Below are 17,248 nucleotides of genomic sequence, written 5' to 3'. Positions count from 1 at the left end.
AAAGAAGCTATACACTAAATGTTACACTAGTATTAAAAGATGGTTCATTTAATAAACATTTATTGAATACCTAGGATACAGTAAGTTCTGGGTAAACAGTAATGAGGAAAACATATTAAGACTTCACGGAACTTTAGTTTTACCTAATCCTGTTCATAGATCTCATCACCTTAGAATGAGAATTCCTCAGACTTTCCAGAAGTGGCAGAATGGCTGATTTTCCCACCATCAAGTGATTCAGAATTAACTGCATCCTCAGCTTCCTGCCTCACATTTATTTCTACCAAGTGTTTCTTGAATTTCTCATGTGCAAACTGAATTCAAAATTAAATCGTCTCTCTTTGGCTAGGCCCCCATCTTACAGGAGAGATATGTACCTGCCCGGTGGCCACGTAGTCCTTCACTGGATGGATGGTCAGGCTGAGAATGTCATCGTCGTGTCCCAGGTACAGCCTCTGGGAGTGCTGCTGCCTGTTGTACACGACAGCAACTGCGGCAATGTGATAGACCACTTCTCCAGCTTGTGTGTAGAACAGATTGTTTCTACAGTCGTAGCCTCTGTAACTGAAGCAAAGGCCCAGGAATTGCGCAGTAGTTGAATAAGCAGTGAACAGATCAGAAATTGTCAGGAGATAAAGTTAACATGTTAACACAGACATGCGCAAGTAGAACCCCAGGGGTCTCCACAGTTGCCCAGGACAGTGGTCTTCAATGGGAGTATGAGGACCTCCGGGGGCACGTGATGACCTTCTAAGGGGCAAATGGACACTGATAATTTTAACAGAATCTGTTTCCAGTTCCTCAGCTACTGTATGGGCTTTCTCTTAAAACTGACCAGTCTGAGAACACATCTGTGGTGAGGTGGAGGTTTTCCTTTCCCACCTCCCCTTTCATAATTGCCTTCTTCCCAGTTTTGCAAGTCATTACTCCCATCCATTTGGAATCTTACTATGTTGTATTACCCCGGAATATCAAATTTTGCCGGGATGCCAAAACAAATACAAATATTGTATGTTGAAAGTGAACAGCTCTAGCAACTGGGTAAGAAAAACTTTTGCAAATTAAGTGACTTCTAATTCTTTGCTTTTAAACAAAATTTTAGAGTGGTTTAATTGAATTGTCAGATAGACCACTAAACTACATTTTTATATATCAAAATCACAATATATATTTTTGGCCTATGACTCAAGAGGGATATAGAGAATTAACATTGCTATGATAAAACTGCTTCTGTTCTCATCTACTTAAGGAAGTAGATGTGAATAAGCTTTCTTAGTACTTTTATTGAAAACTCAAAAGCCAAAATAGATTCAATGCTAAATTGTGTTACATTCTAGCAATAAGAAATATATGTGCACATATAACTGAACTCATTGAAAAAATTCTCTTATGAAAAAAATTTTTCCAGTAAGATTTTTTGTTTAGTAACTGTTTATCACAATTTGTACTACATTTACATTGAATTGGCAGCTATTTATTATTAATAGTTATAACAATTAAATTCAGGAAAAAATTGTTAATGTTTAGACCAGCACTGTCCAACAGAAATACTATGAGCACATAGGTAATTGAAAATTTTCCATCACATTAAAATAATTTCATCTTTTTTTTTAAGACCATTCAACCCAATATGTCCAAAATATTATCATGTCCACATGTAATCAATATAAAAACATTTTAATGAAGTATATTCTTTTTTTCATGTTAAGTCTGCAAAATCTGGTGTACATTTTCCACATACAGCACATCTTAACTCAGACTAGCCACATTTCAAGTGCTCGTTGGCTGCAAGTAGATACCACACTGGACAGCACAGTTAGAGACTAATGGTCACGAGGGAATTAAATTTGAATTGAATTTATAGAAATTTTCTTGCTTGTTGAAGTTATGACAGGGTGAACTAAAGGCTTTCAAGCACAAAAATATTGCATTAGGATAAAATTCTATGGGAGGAGTGGAACAGAAGTATGAGTTCATGTATTTGTTAAATTGATGATGACAGGACTCTATCTATGGCATTTAAGTTCCACTGGAGCCATCTTAACAAATGATGTGAATATTTATAAAACAGTAGGTATCATAGTCTTCATAACCATTTAAACCTGTTGAAAAATCTTAGATGTCAACTTAAAATGTGGAAGGTTGTGCATGATTTTCAAAATTCAAAATTATTTGGGGGGTACATGAACAAAAATGTCTGAAGGAAACATTGTCTTAAGTGGAGCCAGGTAAACAGAGCAGGAGTTATGGGCATCAAGGAAGCAGAGATGGTGGAGAGAATGAAGTGAAAGATTAATGTGCAGCAATAACACATGCATCTCAGAAGTACACAAAGTATGAAAAATCAGGATGCACATGCAGAGATGGTCACAGAATATCGAGTGAGAAAACTGGACAGAAAATCGTGTTTAAAATGTTAACTACAGGTAGGTGCACACTGGAGAGAAGAGTCAGCCTGAAGTGGGACAGCACTGCAAAGGAGGGTGATAAGGTGCTAAGGCTGGTGACAGACCACCTACCCGTGGATGAACTGGAGTTTCAAGCTGTCCTCAGGAGCCTTTTCTCGTTTGAGGAAGGGCACTGCATGGTTTTTCTCTTTACTTTGTTGCTTTAGCTGAGGTAGATCTTCTTTGTAAACCTTCAACCATAACAGAAACATTTAGTCAGAAACTCTTTCCTTTAGGCTTCAAACACATTAATATTTTAACATTCTCAGGAAATCTTTAATGGCAGGAAATCAAGTTTTCGAAAATCTAAGAAACTAAAAATGGTCACAAGAGATGGAGAAGGTCATTACATAATGATAAAGGGGTAAATTCAACAAGATATAACAATTGTAAATATCTATGTACCCAACATCAGAGCACCTAAAAATACAAAGCACATACTAACAGAACTAAAAGAAGAAATAAATATCAATACAATAATAGTTGGGGATTGATCCAACACACTCTCAACAATGGATTAATCATCCAGACAGAAAATCAATAAGGACAGTCTACTCAAGCAATAGAAATAAAAGCGAGAATAAACAAAAGGGACCCAATGAAACTTACAAGCTTCTGCACAGCAAAGGAAACCATAAGTAAAACAAAAAGACAACCTACGGAATGGGAGAAAATTTTTGCAAATGAAACCGACAAAGGCTTGATCTCCAGAATATATAAGCAGCTCATATGACTTAATAAGAAACAACCAAACAACCCAATCCAAAAATGGGCAAAAGACCTAAACAAGCAATTCTCCAAGGAAGACATACAAATGATCAATAGGTACATGAAAAATGCTCAATATCACTAATTATCAGAGAAATGTAAATCAAAACTACAATGAGGTATCACCTCACACCAGTCAGAATGGCCATCATTCAAAAATCCACAAATGACAAATGCTGGAGAGGCTGTGGAGAAAAGGGAACCCTCCTACACTGCTGGTGGGAATGCAGTTTGGTGCAGCCACTGTGGAAAACAGTATGGAGATTCCTCAAAAGACTAGGAATAGACTTACCGTATGACCCAGGAATCCCGCTCCTGGGCATATATCCAGAAGGGACCCTACTTCAGAATGACACCTGCACCCCAATGTTCATAGTAGCACTATTTACAATAGCCAAGACATGGAAACAGCCTAACTGTCCATCAACAGATGACTGGATAAAGAAGATGTGGTATATTTATACACTGGAATACTACTCAGCCATAAAAACCGACAACACAACGCCATTTGCAGCAACATGGATGATCCTGGAGAATGTCATTCTAAGTGAAGTAAGCCAGAAAGAGAAAGAAAAATACCACATGAGATTGCTCATATGTGGAATCTTAAAAAAAAAAAACAAAAAAAAAAAAACAAAGCATAAATACAAAACAGAAATAGACTCAAAGACATAGAATACAAACTTGTGGTTGCCAAGGGGGCAGAGGGTGGGAAGGGATAGACGGGATTTCAAAATTATAGAATAGATAAACAAGATTATACTGTATAGCACAGAGAAATATACACAAGATCTTATGGTAGCTCACAGAGAAAAAAATGTGACAATGAATATATACATGTTCATGTATAACTGAAAAATTGTGCTCTACATTGGAATTTGACACAATATTGTAAAATGATTATATATCAATAAAAAATGTTAAAAGATAAAATATAAGTAAAATATTTTGTTACAATTTCATCTAAGGCCAGAAATCTCATAATGTTTCTGACATTGATAAAATGTGGACCTCGTGAATTATGGGGATCACTCGTTGGAATGATCTTTCCTTCATGACCTCATGGATTTTTCAGATCAGACTGAGATAGAAAGCAAAGCTCTTGGTATAACCTAGGATCTGAAAAATGCTACTACTGACTGAGAGAATATTCCCCAGAATTTAAATGTAGATAAAGTGAATCTTGTCTACCAGGTACTTACATCCTACTCTCAAAAGATACCAATTTAACACATTTAAATGAAATATAATGGAGAATTTCTCATCTTCATAAAGGAAAGTTTTCATTTGATCAAACTAGATTACAAAATAATCATGAAATATTATAATAAAGTCCTTAGGATTTGACCAAAAATCATTTAAAAAGTCAGAAGCTACCTCACTACTCCCTTGTCTAATACAGATGCAATGAACTAAGCTTTTAAAACCTAACGATAATTATTCATTTGAATTCACGATGCTTTCATCAGCTCATCAACTACTTTAAAGTACTGAATTTTAGTCTTGACATTTCTACTGCGTATTTGAACAAATGTCATAACCTCTGTGGGCCTCAAATTCTCATTTGTAGAACAGAATGAAAATCCCTGCTCAGGAGCAACTCAGGAATCAAACACAGACAATGCGAATCAATAATATAGGTGGAAACTTTAGAAAGTAAGATGTCAGGGAGAACATATAAATCCTAGGCATGAATTTCAACCGAGTCATGTCTCTTCATTCTTTTACTAGTATCATTTTATTAAATAAAAACATCCCAGTTTTAAAAATTGCTTTTCTTTTTTCCCCTAAAATGCATGTTCATTTTGCTTAAATCCCATTTCCCCTTGATAATTCAGGTATAATATTGTTTAGTGTTTGCATGGTATTTCCCCATTAATTTCCTTTCAAATCTTTGTCTTTGGTAGTTTTATTGCATAATATATTGTTATCAATACACAAACTGATTTAGTCTTGAACTTGACCCAAACCATCAGTTGGAATGCTTTTGTACTAATCTAATTTTTCAAACACTGAATCAATGACTGATGATTGTGAGCTGGAAAAAAAAAAAAAAGTCATCATCTGAAAAGTTACACATTCGGAGCTCATGTAGAGGCAAAGCCAAGTAGCAAACAGAATATGCACTTTGGGGAGAAGCCCAGATCCACTTTCTCATCCTAATACTACAGGCAATGTGGATGTGGGCAAATTACTTAACCTCTCAGGGTTACCATGGGGTTGGATTTGGTGTATGTAAAGCACAGGATCTGGCCTCATAGACACTCGATACATGGCAGCTGCCATAGGCCTATATGGCAAGTCTCCATGGGCAACTCGGACAGCTGCTGTGTCTGAAATCCTATTCACTCCACGTTCATGTGTGGAATCTGCTTCACATACCTTTGTTAAATGACAAGGAAGAAAATAGAACCCCTATGGTTATCTCCGTAAGAAGGAGATATGTGTCCAGATTCCAATGAAGGATTGCACTGTTTAACACACACTTCGTTTAGTGCTAAAATTAAATGTCTATTTTAAAAAGAACAGGACCCAATTTGGTTGCAATTGTCTAACTTTTCTAATAAGGATGATTTCTGACTGGAGAGATAATGTGCACTGTATTTGGGCTTTTACTTTAATTAAACCGATAACAGTCTCCATAAATTAAGAGAGAAACCAGGACAACAGCTCATTTGCAAACTACCATGCCTTCATGGCTACCTATTCTATAAAGAAAACACATGCTTTAATGATCTGTTACAAAATGAAAAATCCTATAGCTTACTTGCACATTTTCCTGTAAAAAATATTTTAAAGTTTTAGGTGCTGGGGAGGCAAAAAAAAACCCTGCCATGGGTTCTGTTTTGAAATTTTGCTACTACCTTCCACTTAAAAAAATTTACTGATAAAATGTGGATAAAATGTGATAAAATGATCTGATAAATGCCTTATTTTAAATCTGTGTTTAAAGATCAGCAGGCAATTTTTCTTATTCTTGTTTTATTTTCTGCCTAAGTACTATTTTCAGTACAAATGTCCAAATCTAATGAGATGGAAATTCTGGGTTACAAGGTACCTATTATAAGGCTCCTGTTCACTGACCTGGCGATCATAATTGATTTGAGTTTCCTGCTCAATATCAGAGTCCAGCTCCGGCACGTCAGATAAGTCCGAATCAGATTCTTCACTGTAGGAATCAGTGCCACCTTCTGTGGAAACGTATCCCATAAGGAACAAGCAGAAATTCTGAGACTCTAAATAGCTAAAAACTTTATCTAAAATATTTTTCTTCTATCCTATCGAAGTCAATAAAAATAACTATACCATAATTTTCATTTGCTGTTGATTCTTAAAACATCTTTTTTTTCCTTTCATCTTTTGGTTAAGTACAGCACACCTCTCACCCTCTTTTTCAGGAGTATTAACAGACTAGGATAACTCCCCCCGAACATGTCCACACTTCCATTAGGTAATAGATCTTTGGGTTTCAAATCTTTCTTTGAAAGGGGGAAGAAAGGGGGACAGGTTTTACCAATGAGAAGGCAGGGCCAAAAGGAAATCCAACCACTTAGTTGAGTAAAGATCTCTTTAACCTGTTAATATGCCCACCGAGTGATGGTAATTACCATGGTCAAAACTGCTGCAGAACCCCTCCCAATAAAACAATTTCTTACATATTACTCGATCATTCCTGCCGACATCACAATAAATTAAAGGACTATACATCCATTGAGCTGGAACACAGTGGCCCAGATTGTGGACCATTCTTTGAACCCCATTATGGAGGCAACTTCTGTTCCAAAGGTTTCCTTGTTACCTGATCAAGCAGACCCACCATCTGTTACAATCGTCCTAAGGAGGCTGAAATATGTTCATGTTATTTTCAAAGGTTAATTCTCCATGTAAACCTTAGCCCTTCAACTTGCATTTGGTATAAGCAAAATTCTTTGAAGGAAATTATCCAACTGACCCATATTCAATTGGCCCGTACTGCAAAAGATTTTTCTCTTTTTTTATTTTAAATTTATTATAGGAATGAACTTTTCACAATGACTTTCACTCTTTACCTTTAGAAGAGATGTTAGACCATTCTTTGAAATTTTTATTGAAAAATAAACAGGTGTTGAAAAATTATTACTGGTTTTACCCTGGCGTGTGGTTTCTAGCAGGCCATTGCTGACACCTTCTGGAATAAATCTCCACTGGAAAACCGAGTGGTCAGCCCCTCCTGTGCTTAATACCCACTGAAAGTCATGAGACCAGCGGACGTTTGTGACATGTGCGGAATGACCCACGTACTTTCTAAACTTGGCTCCTAAAAAAATATTTTTGAGGAGAAGATTAGTTATGCAAACATAGAATTTATTGATTAGAAAATTACATTCTTATTCACATTGAGAGGTAAAATCTTCAAATATACTAGAAAATATTATTTTCAGTCTTACAGTATCATAACAAATAAGCAAATACTCCAAAAGATACCTCAATTATCCCACTATGGATTAAGCTAAAAGCGAGTTTTAAAATTTAAGCCCTGTGTCTAAAGACAAATCTGAACCTGTTTCAAACCTGCTTCCCTGACTCTGAAAATAAATGCTCAAGAATGAATAACTTACACTTTTTTATTTAAATACAAGATACAACAAGCAGTCCTTTACAACTGGGAAACAAAAAATAATTCTGGGGGTGGGGGAAGTCAAATTATTATTAGGGGTCATGCAGATGCAGAATCGGGAGAATGAATTTTTTTTCTCTTAAATTGATTGCATTCATCAGTGAACACCATCCCCAGGTGGTGAGTGCCACAGTAAAGCTATGTGAACTGATACTTGTGGTTGAACTACTGCAGCAAAGTCCTCAGTGTACGGCCAGTACAGAGCAGCATAACGGCACTCATGGAGCTAAGCAAGGTCCATCTTACCACGGGGAGTCCCAGGACCCCAGAAACTAGAGATTTCAGGGGGCCAACAAGCACCCAACCCTCCTTCAGAAATACTCCCACTTATCACAGTCCCTCTAAATGAAATCTCTTTAATGGGAGAAAGCCCATCTGTTCAACTATCACATGTTTAAAATTTAAATACCTCCTGGGGAGGTAATGACTTAAATTTATACGAAGATGGAAATGACTGCTATATGTCCCTTTCCTGAGAGCATGTTCTGACCAGGTGAGGTTTTATTGTATCAGGGCCTCCAGAAAAGATAAGAGGAATGCTACCACAGCGGGGAAAGGAAGGCCTTGGGTCTCAAAAGCAACCTTGCCTATTTCAGAGTTTCCTAGGTCAGTTTTGGTAATTTAATAAAGTCAAACAGATTCCACCTAAAGTTAGTTGGAAATGTTGGCTGATAATTCAATAACTAGGAAGCAAACATATACCCTTCCCATATTTCTGTATATCTTGCTGACATATTCTTTGCTGCCCTGACCTTTATACCCTCCTCAGAGATTATTTAACCCATCTCTTTGTAGTGCTTTAAAAACTGTCCACAATTCTAAAAGAGTCAAGCTCATAGAAACACATGGTAGATTTGTGGTTATTAAGGTCTTGGGTGTGGGAGAAATGGGAAGATGTTGGTCAATGATACACTTTCAGTTATAAGATGAGTAAGTTCTGGGGATCTAATGTACGTGGTGACTGTGGTTAATAATACTGTATAGTATATTTCAAAGTTGCCAAGACAGTAGTTCATAAATGTCCTCAACACACACACAGTAAGTAAGTGAGGTGATGGATATATTAACTAATTTAATAGTAATCATTTCACAATATATATGTATATGAAATCACCATGCTGTACACTTTAAACTTTCACAATGTGATTTGTCAATTATATCTCAATAAAGTAGAAGAAACAAGTCCACAAAGTATTTGATACAAATCAAAACAAATAGAATATGTCAAAAGTGGCAGTTATAAAAGGCATTGCAGATGCCTTCTTGCCCTCTTTCTTGGATCTCTAGATACCATGTGGCAAGGACACTCAAGCAGCCTATGGAGGAGCTCACACAGCAAGGAACTGAGACACAGCAAGAGCCATGAGAGTGAGCCGTCTTGGAAGTGGGTCTTCCAGTCCTAGTCTGACAGTTAGATGACTGCAGCCTCATGAGACCTGGAGTGAGAAACGTCTGGCTAAGCTGCTCCTGAATCCCTGACCCCCAGAAACTGAGGTAATGAATGATTATTGATTTAAACTGCTAAATTTGTGAGGGAGGGGAATTTGTTACACAGCAATAGCTACCCTGTATACCCTTGGTAGGCTGAAACTAGAACCTGCAAAAGCATTAGTGTCATCCACATTTAGGCCTTATCTCTGTGATCTTCCTTCCTGGCCTCTCTCTCCCCTTCCCTTGCTCTAGGTTCAATGGCCTCTTTGCTGCTCCTCAGGCATGCCAGGCCCTCTTCTGCTCTAGGCCCTTGCACTTGAGTTCTGTCTGGAATGCTCTTTCCCTGAATCTCTGAATGGCTGGTTCCCTCACCTCCTTCAGGTTTCTAGTCAAACAAAACTATATTAGAGTTAAAATAGCAACACTACACTGCCCACCTGAGCATTCTCTATTCCTGCTGTTTGCTTTATTTTTCATCATGGCCCTTCTCACGATCACATATGTTTATATTTTCTTGTTTATTGACTATGTCCCTTCAGTAGAACAGAAGTTCCAGGGATTTGTGCTTGTTTTATTCATTCACGTACCTCCAAGCCTCTAGAACAGGACTTAACATTTATTGAATAAATGAAGGCCACGTCATTTCTTCCAAGATTTTCCTTAGGAGACTAAGTGTCTTTAACAAGGCCTCCGTTTGTTCTCTGGACCATAAGGAAGGCTCAGGCCTCAGCCCTCATTTCCTCTCTATTGGTCCTTTCTCCTTGGCTTTAAATACTGTTTATATGCCCTTGATTGCCAAACATTCATATCCGGCCCTGAACTCTACCTGGAGTGTTGACAGCCTGTGTGCTATGCCCACTTGGATACCTAATAGGTGCCTCAAACTTACCATGGACAAACCAGGAGTTCCCTTTCCCCTCCTACCCCTATAAAACACGGACACACACAATACAACTTTTCTCATCTTCCCATCTCTATAAATGGTGCTTCCATCCATCCCATTGTTCAATCCTAAAACTTAGTCATCCTCAGTTCCTCTCTTTCCCTCTATTCCCACATCCAATCCATCAGCCAGACCTTCAGCTCTACCTTGGCACTGTTTCCTAATTTCCACCACCTCTTCACATCTATTCCTGACACCTCTGTCCAAGTCACATCATCTCTCACCTGGGCTCTTGCAATAATCTCTCTTCTAGAAGCCTCCCCTTCCCTGTTCTACCCCACACAATATCAAAGTGGTATTTTAAAAACTTACATTGGTCATGTCACTCCTATACTTTAAACACTTGATAGTTTTCGAATGCATTTAGAATGAGGCCCAAATTTCTAACAGATGCTTCAAGGCCCTTCATGCCTGGTCCGCAGTGCCTCTCCAGCCTCTCCATACACAATTCTCCCCACATTCATCACAACTAGCCACACTGATCTTTCTGTTCGTGCATCTAGCTCATCCAATCCAAGGCCAACACTTTCCCTTCCAAGGTCCCCCAGGGTCTCTGCAACTCAAGTCTTACAGTATCCTGGACACTTGTCATGGGAGGTAGTTGTTCAAGGGCCGTGTGTGTGAGTGTGATTAATGGAATGGCAGCACACAAGTAAAACATGGAGATCCTCAGCCTTGAGCCTTTCCTTGGTGTAGGGATGAGTGCCAAGGGTCTTAAGATACGGCAAATGTCAAGGCTCTGGATTTTACCTCATGTGAGTGTCTGGGGGCTGGGTGATGGTCAAACAGGGTGTAGTCTAATTGACACCAGGGAAAATTATCAATATCAATCCTAATTATTTTAAGACTTGAAAACTGTCAAAATGAGAAAAACAAATTGGTTTGGCTATGGAAAATAAATACCAATTGCAGTCATTTTCATCAAATGAAGAACACTTGAGTTTAATTACTATGCAACAGAATACTACACACTTATAATTATAAATGTGTCAATTAAGTTGATTGTGTGTTTTATTTAATCACAATGGAAAACCGTGATGTTTGCTCAGTCTCCACACTCTCTCACAGTCATAGCTGGCTGCTGACAGGTCCAAAAGTTGAGGGGGATACTTGTCACTGGTATCCTGGGTTATAGGGAGACAAGTTCTAGCAACTGTGACCATACTCATCAGCAACACCTGTATAAACTTCTGACAGTAGCTTTAGCACAAACAGGCCATCAAAGCCTAAATGTCTCCAAGGCAAATTTCAAGATTTATAAACCACGTGTCATGAAAAGTAGAACAAATCAGTCTGCTCTGAGGACATGGATACATCTGCAGATTGCTGAGGTGGGTCTTATTGCCTTCCCCAGACTGTTACTCTGGCTGTCAACCTCTCCTTGATCGCTCAGATGTCTCCTGGATGCCATCATTCTCAGGGCTGTTTCACACATCAGGACGTCTCATTTTGACAAGTAGCACTACTCAGTGTACCTCCCTACCTCACCCTCATCCTAATAAGCAAACCCAAGATCTACAGTCCACCCTACCAGGCTTGGCGATAGACAGGAAATACCAGCTCTCACTGAATTAACTCTCTTCCCAAGTCCTGACACTTGAGACCAGTAGTATTGCTTCTGACCTTAATGATGTTTATTCTGAAGCCTGAATTCCCAGATATTCTGGTTGCCTATCTTAACTTCTGCAAGTACATTACTCAATCTAACAAGACATGCCCTATTACTCAAAAGACCCATTAGGGAGAGAGGGAACAGTCTGAATTACGCACATTGAGGTAATTTTGTGCCATGAGCATCTTAAACTGGCGGTCATTTTGCCAAGTGTAAGTGACTGTGGTTTTGCTAGGCATTTTATGTATAATTTTGTACCATAATTGTCACTGCTTCGAAACTGTCAGCTGAAAATGACTTTCTGATTACATTTTCAATCTTTTTCCTTGCTTAATCTAAAAATCGTTCAAGTGAAAAAGTTCTCATGCAACAGCATACCCCTACTGATTACTTTCCTGAGATGAGATTTTTAGGGTGCAGGCACGGAGTCAGAAAAGCCCATGCATGGACTCTGCCTAAATTTTTGAAAGAACAAGAGGACACGGTCATTATATGGTTGATTCAATCAAACTCTATAAAGTCTGAAGATGCCACAAAAACTGAAGTGAAGACATTTTAACCAAAAAATGAACAAAATGGGAGGGCAGAAAGGATTGTTTTGAATAAAAACTTCTCTCTCAAAAATTTCACCAGTTATGTAAGTCTGGTGCGCAAAATTAGTGCTATGACAAGGGGTACACCAACTGTATCATCACCAGAACAATCATTTTCAGATTTTATTTAAAATATGTCTAAAAGGATTTGCTTTGCTTCCTATGTATAAGCACAACTATCTGTAATGCAAAAAAGAATTTTAGTTATGATATTTTAACGTAATATATGTAATTTATATTATATTTATAGATATATAAACAAAATAAGATACAACTTATTTAAAACATGAAAGATGAGGTCTATGAATCACAAAATGTTGAGTAATATCTGTTAAAAATGCCAACTTAAACTTGCAAGACCACACATTGCAGAATGTCAAAAGCAGAAGACATCAAACATCCTATTTCAAAGTGTTGAGAGTAAATATGAATATAAAGATAAAATGAACAGTCTACAGTAATAGACACCAAGAAAATAAGCCTTAATTACACTAAATATATATTCTAGATTAAATCTTCATTTAATGAAATGTCTCTTTTGGTCTTACCTTTCTTGAGACAAGGAAACCTGAACAATTTAACCAGTCCAAAATCATCACCAGACACCAGCACCGAGCTGTTGTAATTTGCATCCACTGAGTTGATGTCAGTGACGTCAGTGTATTTTGGCCAAACTCCACTCACTTCTGGGCCTTTCACACATGTCCAGGAGGCCCAAGGAATCCCTTTGATTTCTTCTTTACTTGTTAAAGGCTTCCCAGCTGAAAAAATCAATTTTAATATATTGCTGCATAATTTAAATAAAAATCATATTCTTACTCTATTCATTTTTCTCATAGAGGTCTAAAGTCTTTGTTTTAAAATGTCTCTAAACCAAGGAAACTATAAATTCTAATCTCTCTATCCAATTGGTCTTTTTAATTGGTGATTTTTTTCCAAGAAAGTACATGCTCAAAATTGATTTAAGAGAAAGAAAATGATTATTGTACTAAATAGAATGTCTGAAGCTACTAATATTTACTTGATCTTAATTATGTAGATACTGATGATCTTATGCTTTGTACTGTTGATGAAATGACTTATTAAATTATATGTTTACATATAATTATATAAAAATTATATTATATATTTAGTCACCAACATTTTGCCAGGTTTTTGAAAAGTTTATTCCAAACTCCTACCTTTCATAATTCAAGGAACCATGGAAGGGACTTTTTAAAATTCAAGCTCAATTAATGAGAAAAAAAATAATGGATTTTATTATTTAAATTTTGAAGTGCTAGACAATAAAAATCCACCAAATTTTGATGAAATAAATGTAACTGGTTGGGGAAAATAGTCCTGACAGTTGTGCTAGGTATGTGTAGGGCACAACACCCAGCCTCCTCAGCAGCTGGTAAGGGGTGTCCCCAGGGAGCATGCAAAGGAGAAAGCACATGGACAAAGAAATACTTGATAAAATGCTTAGCCATACACAATTTAAGAATTCAAAATCAAGACAATTAAGTGTATTATCTCATACTTTCCCCCTCAAAATAAACAAGTATTCTCAAATAAAGAATCTATGAGAACAGATGCTCTTGTACATTACTGGTGCATTGTCAAGCCGGCACCAAATTCTGGACTCAAACACAGCATTACATAAAAATTCATTATAAAGACTATAGAATCAGAGTTTACAGTTGGAACATAGCCTTGGATCCAGTATTCCTTCTTTAAAGAATATAGTCCAAGGAAGTAACTTGGAAGAGAAAATTCCACCTCTACAAAGACAACTGGAGCTACACTGGCTGGACCAGTAAGGAAACTACATAATAAGCCCAAGTGCTCAATAACAGCAACATGAGGAAGTAAATTATGATATCACTGATTTTGTTGCTGCACATGACAAACGTGTTCTTTTTCACATATGGAAAATATATATGAAATACTGTCAAGCAACAGACACAAAGAAATACACATCTCTTAACAATGTTATTGATGAATTCGATAGGGCAGAGAGTCTTAAAAATGTTGAAGTCTTATATGTTACATCTTATTTTATGGTGAAGACTGATTTTTCAATAAAACTAAGATGAAATTATTTGACGTGAAGATTCATGTTAAACATTAAATTTTTCCTATTAAAAACATTAATTATAAAAGAAATTTATCTTTCAGACACTTTAGTTTTATAAACTAAATGTTACTAAGTGAGTATTATATAAATAAGATGAATCTCTTATAGAAGTTTTAGTGGGAGTTACAAGTAAAATTTGTGGTTATTTTAATTTCAATTAGCACATTTCACCAAACAATCATACAATAAGGGCTTCCAATTATGAAGGACCCAGATTTCAGACTAAAACAATCGCAGTCATTGAGGATTCTGATCCTCAAATCTTTAGTATTTTCCTGATTTCTTCCTTTCACTTATCTCTGGGTATTTTTTATATCTAGGTTTACAGCTGACCCTTGAACAATTCAGGGGCTAGGGTCACCAACTCCCTATGCAGTTGAAAATCCTTGTATAACTTAGAGTTGACCCTCTGTATCCATGGTTCCACATTCATGGATTCAACCAACCTCCTACTGTGTGATATAGTAGTATTTACTGTTTAAAAAATCCACATATAAGTAGATGGTACAGTTCAAACCTGCATTGTTCAAAGGTCAACCACATATTCTTTGTTATAACAACTGCAAGTATTTATGCCTAGTCTATGCACTGTCTTTTCACTAAATTCATGGTCTCTTTTGTCCTGCAATCATTTTTTATTCTAATGTGTTCCATTTATGAATCTTTTCTTTGAGAGTTTATGATTTCAGTGTCTAGTTTCAGAAAACACTCCTTCTTCTGAGGTCCTAACGACATTCTCAGATATTTTCTGCTTGAGATTGAAAGTTGTGCTTTGCACACACAACCAATGCCCTTGTGACTTACATGGCATTCTGTAGAATAGCCGTTCTCCGGCGCCATCATTAGTTTGCAAGTATTTACTATCCAAAGACCAGTCAATGTGCGTGATGAAACTGAGCGACTTGTTGCATTCTCCAATTTTCTTATATCGCTGGGTGACGGCATAGACATCTACTGGGCCGTCGTTGGATCCCACTGCCAGATAAGAACCATCTGGAGAAAATTTCATTTCATGAATGACTTCTTTTCGATCTTTGATATGGACTACTTCTGTCATATCTCTGTAAGAATAAGAAAGCAAAATGATAAGCAGCAAATCTAGAAATAGGAACCCCAAGTCATGTTTTACAGATTGTGTGCCAGAGAAAAAAATTACTTAGAAAAGGAGAGAAAACCTACAGGAAGCAGACAATTAACTTCTATGGAAAGATACAAAATATTATTTAGTTCATGGCCATTGTAGAAAAAAATTAAACATTTTAAATAATATTTTGGGCTTCCAAAGTATAAAAACAAAAAAAAATTTAATGAAATGCATCTTGCTTTCATGTTCCATTATATACATTATTTTTCCCTAAAATTTTTTATTTAAAAAAATGGTGTTTGAAAATTGTTTTTAAAATATCACAGAGAAAGGTAAAATATATCAAGGTTAATAGAAAAACAAACCACCTTTTTTATACTTTAAGAACAAAAAACCAGTGACTGTTAAGCTTGATGCTTATTGTAAAAGGAGCAAGTCCAAAAAGCAGAAGAGGAAAATTGCTTTTTTAATGTTAAATTTTTATGTAATTATAAGTTTCACTTTGAAAGTCAATAATGCATACACTGAATCACTGGAATATTCTGTATTCTTTCTCATCAGTTTCTGGTAAGAATTTCTGCCCTTACATGAAAGCTCACTGAGGTTTTTTCCTACAACTATGAGACAAGATTAGGACTAGTAGGTCCCCTCAGCTAGTAACAATGCCTTTATCAACTCCAAAAATAAACTGAATGCATAAATAATGCCAAATACTTGCTTACATATAATAATTCCTCCTACCTACTATAATTTATTAATAGCATTATAGTTTGCCATAATGTCATAAAATAGGTGTGGGAGGAATTTTTTCTTTTTTTGGTTTGGGAAATCCATCAAAAAGAAAAGAAAATTTGGTAATTAGCCATCTTTTCACACATCACTAAGCAAAGAAAGAAAATGTTGCCCACCAATTTGGTAATAAGTTATGTGTGGCTGGTAATGAGAATTTCATGTAATAAACCACACCAAGAGCATTTTCCAAAGCTACATAGAATTTGCTACGTGTGAGAGATGCAGTATTTAATTTACAGCTGCATTTCCTTTCTGTAATCACAAAATGTGTAAGCCAAAGAACAAGCAGTGTGTGTTCAGAGGAATTACAAGGGTGGGTCATAATTTTTGTCCAGTAGAAGTAATACAGGATGTTAATAAACATGAAGTGTTCCATTTTATTGCTGATTATAGGTGGAAGAGCTTTTACTCAACCTCACATCTAAAAATCTGGTGCTGTTGGAGGGGGTTGGCTTCCTTCCTTCTCCCTCTTTTCTCCCTATTACAAGACCGTATCACTTATCTAAAACCCCTGGGACCAGATGAGCTTGAGAGTTCATTATCTACTGAGTTTCAGAATGGTTCACATATATAACAACCCCAGTAGGAGCTAGGGCAGCACCTCTTTGGAACACATTAATATTTTTGCAGCAAATCACACGATACATGATTATTCCTACTAATAATTAATATACTTACAAGCTCACAATAGTTCACTGGGTCAGACTGTGCTGCCAAGTAAGTGACAAAGAATTTGTGATTTTCAGAGCATTTGGATTTTGGAATTACATGTAGGGGATTGTCAATCTCCAGCATTCCTATT

General features: G+C 36.7%; 1 protein-coding gene across 1 annotated transcript in view; it reads right to left on the bottom strand.

The window, feature by feature from the left end:
- EML6 (EMAP like 6) overlaps positions 1-17,248 on the bottom strand; it is a 216,021-nt gene that overhangs the window by 88,063 nt on the left and 110,710 nt on the right. The window contains exons 10-15 of the mRNA XM_074341150.1: positions 15,375-15,631; positions 13,000-13,212; positions 7,345-7,512; positions 6,300-6,406; positions 2,520-2,638; positions 378-564 (exon numbers count right to left, since the gene is read on the bottom strand). Of these exons, the coding sequence (XP_074197251.1) occupies positions 378-564; positions 2,520-2,638; positions 6,300-6,406; positions 7,345-7,512; positions 13,000-13,212; positions 15,375-15,631 (1,051 nt within the window). The remainder of the gene's footprint in view (positions 1-377; positions 565-2,519; positions 2,639-6,299; positions 6,407-7,344; positions 7,513-12,999; positions 13,213-15,374; positions 15,632-17,248) is intronic.

The sequence above is a fragment of the Camelus bactrianus genome, chromosome 15 (genome assembly GCF_048773025.1).
Source record: "Camelus bactrianus isolate YW-2024 breed Bactrian camel chromosome 15, ASM4877302v1, whole genome shotgun sequence".
NCBI lineage: Eukaryota > Metazoa > Chordata > Mammalia > Artiodactyla > Camelidae > Camelus > Camelus bactrianus.
The sequence above is the reverse complement of the archived record's forward strand: the minus strand, read 5'-3'. Positions and strand labels throughout refer to the sequence as shown.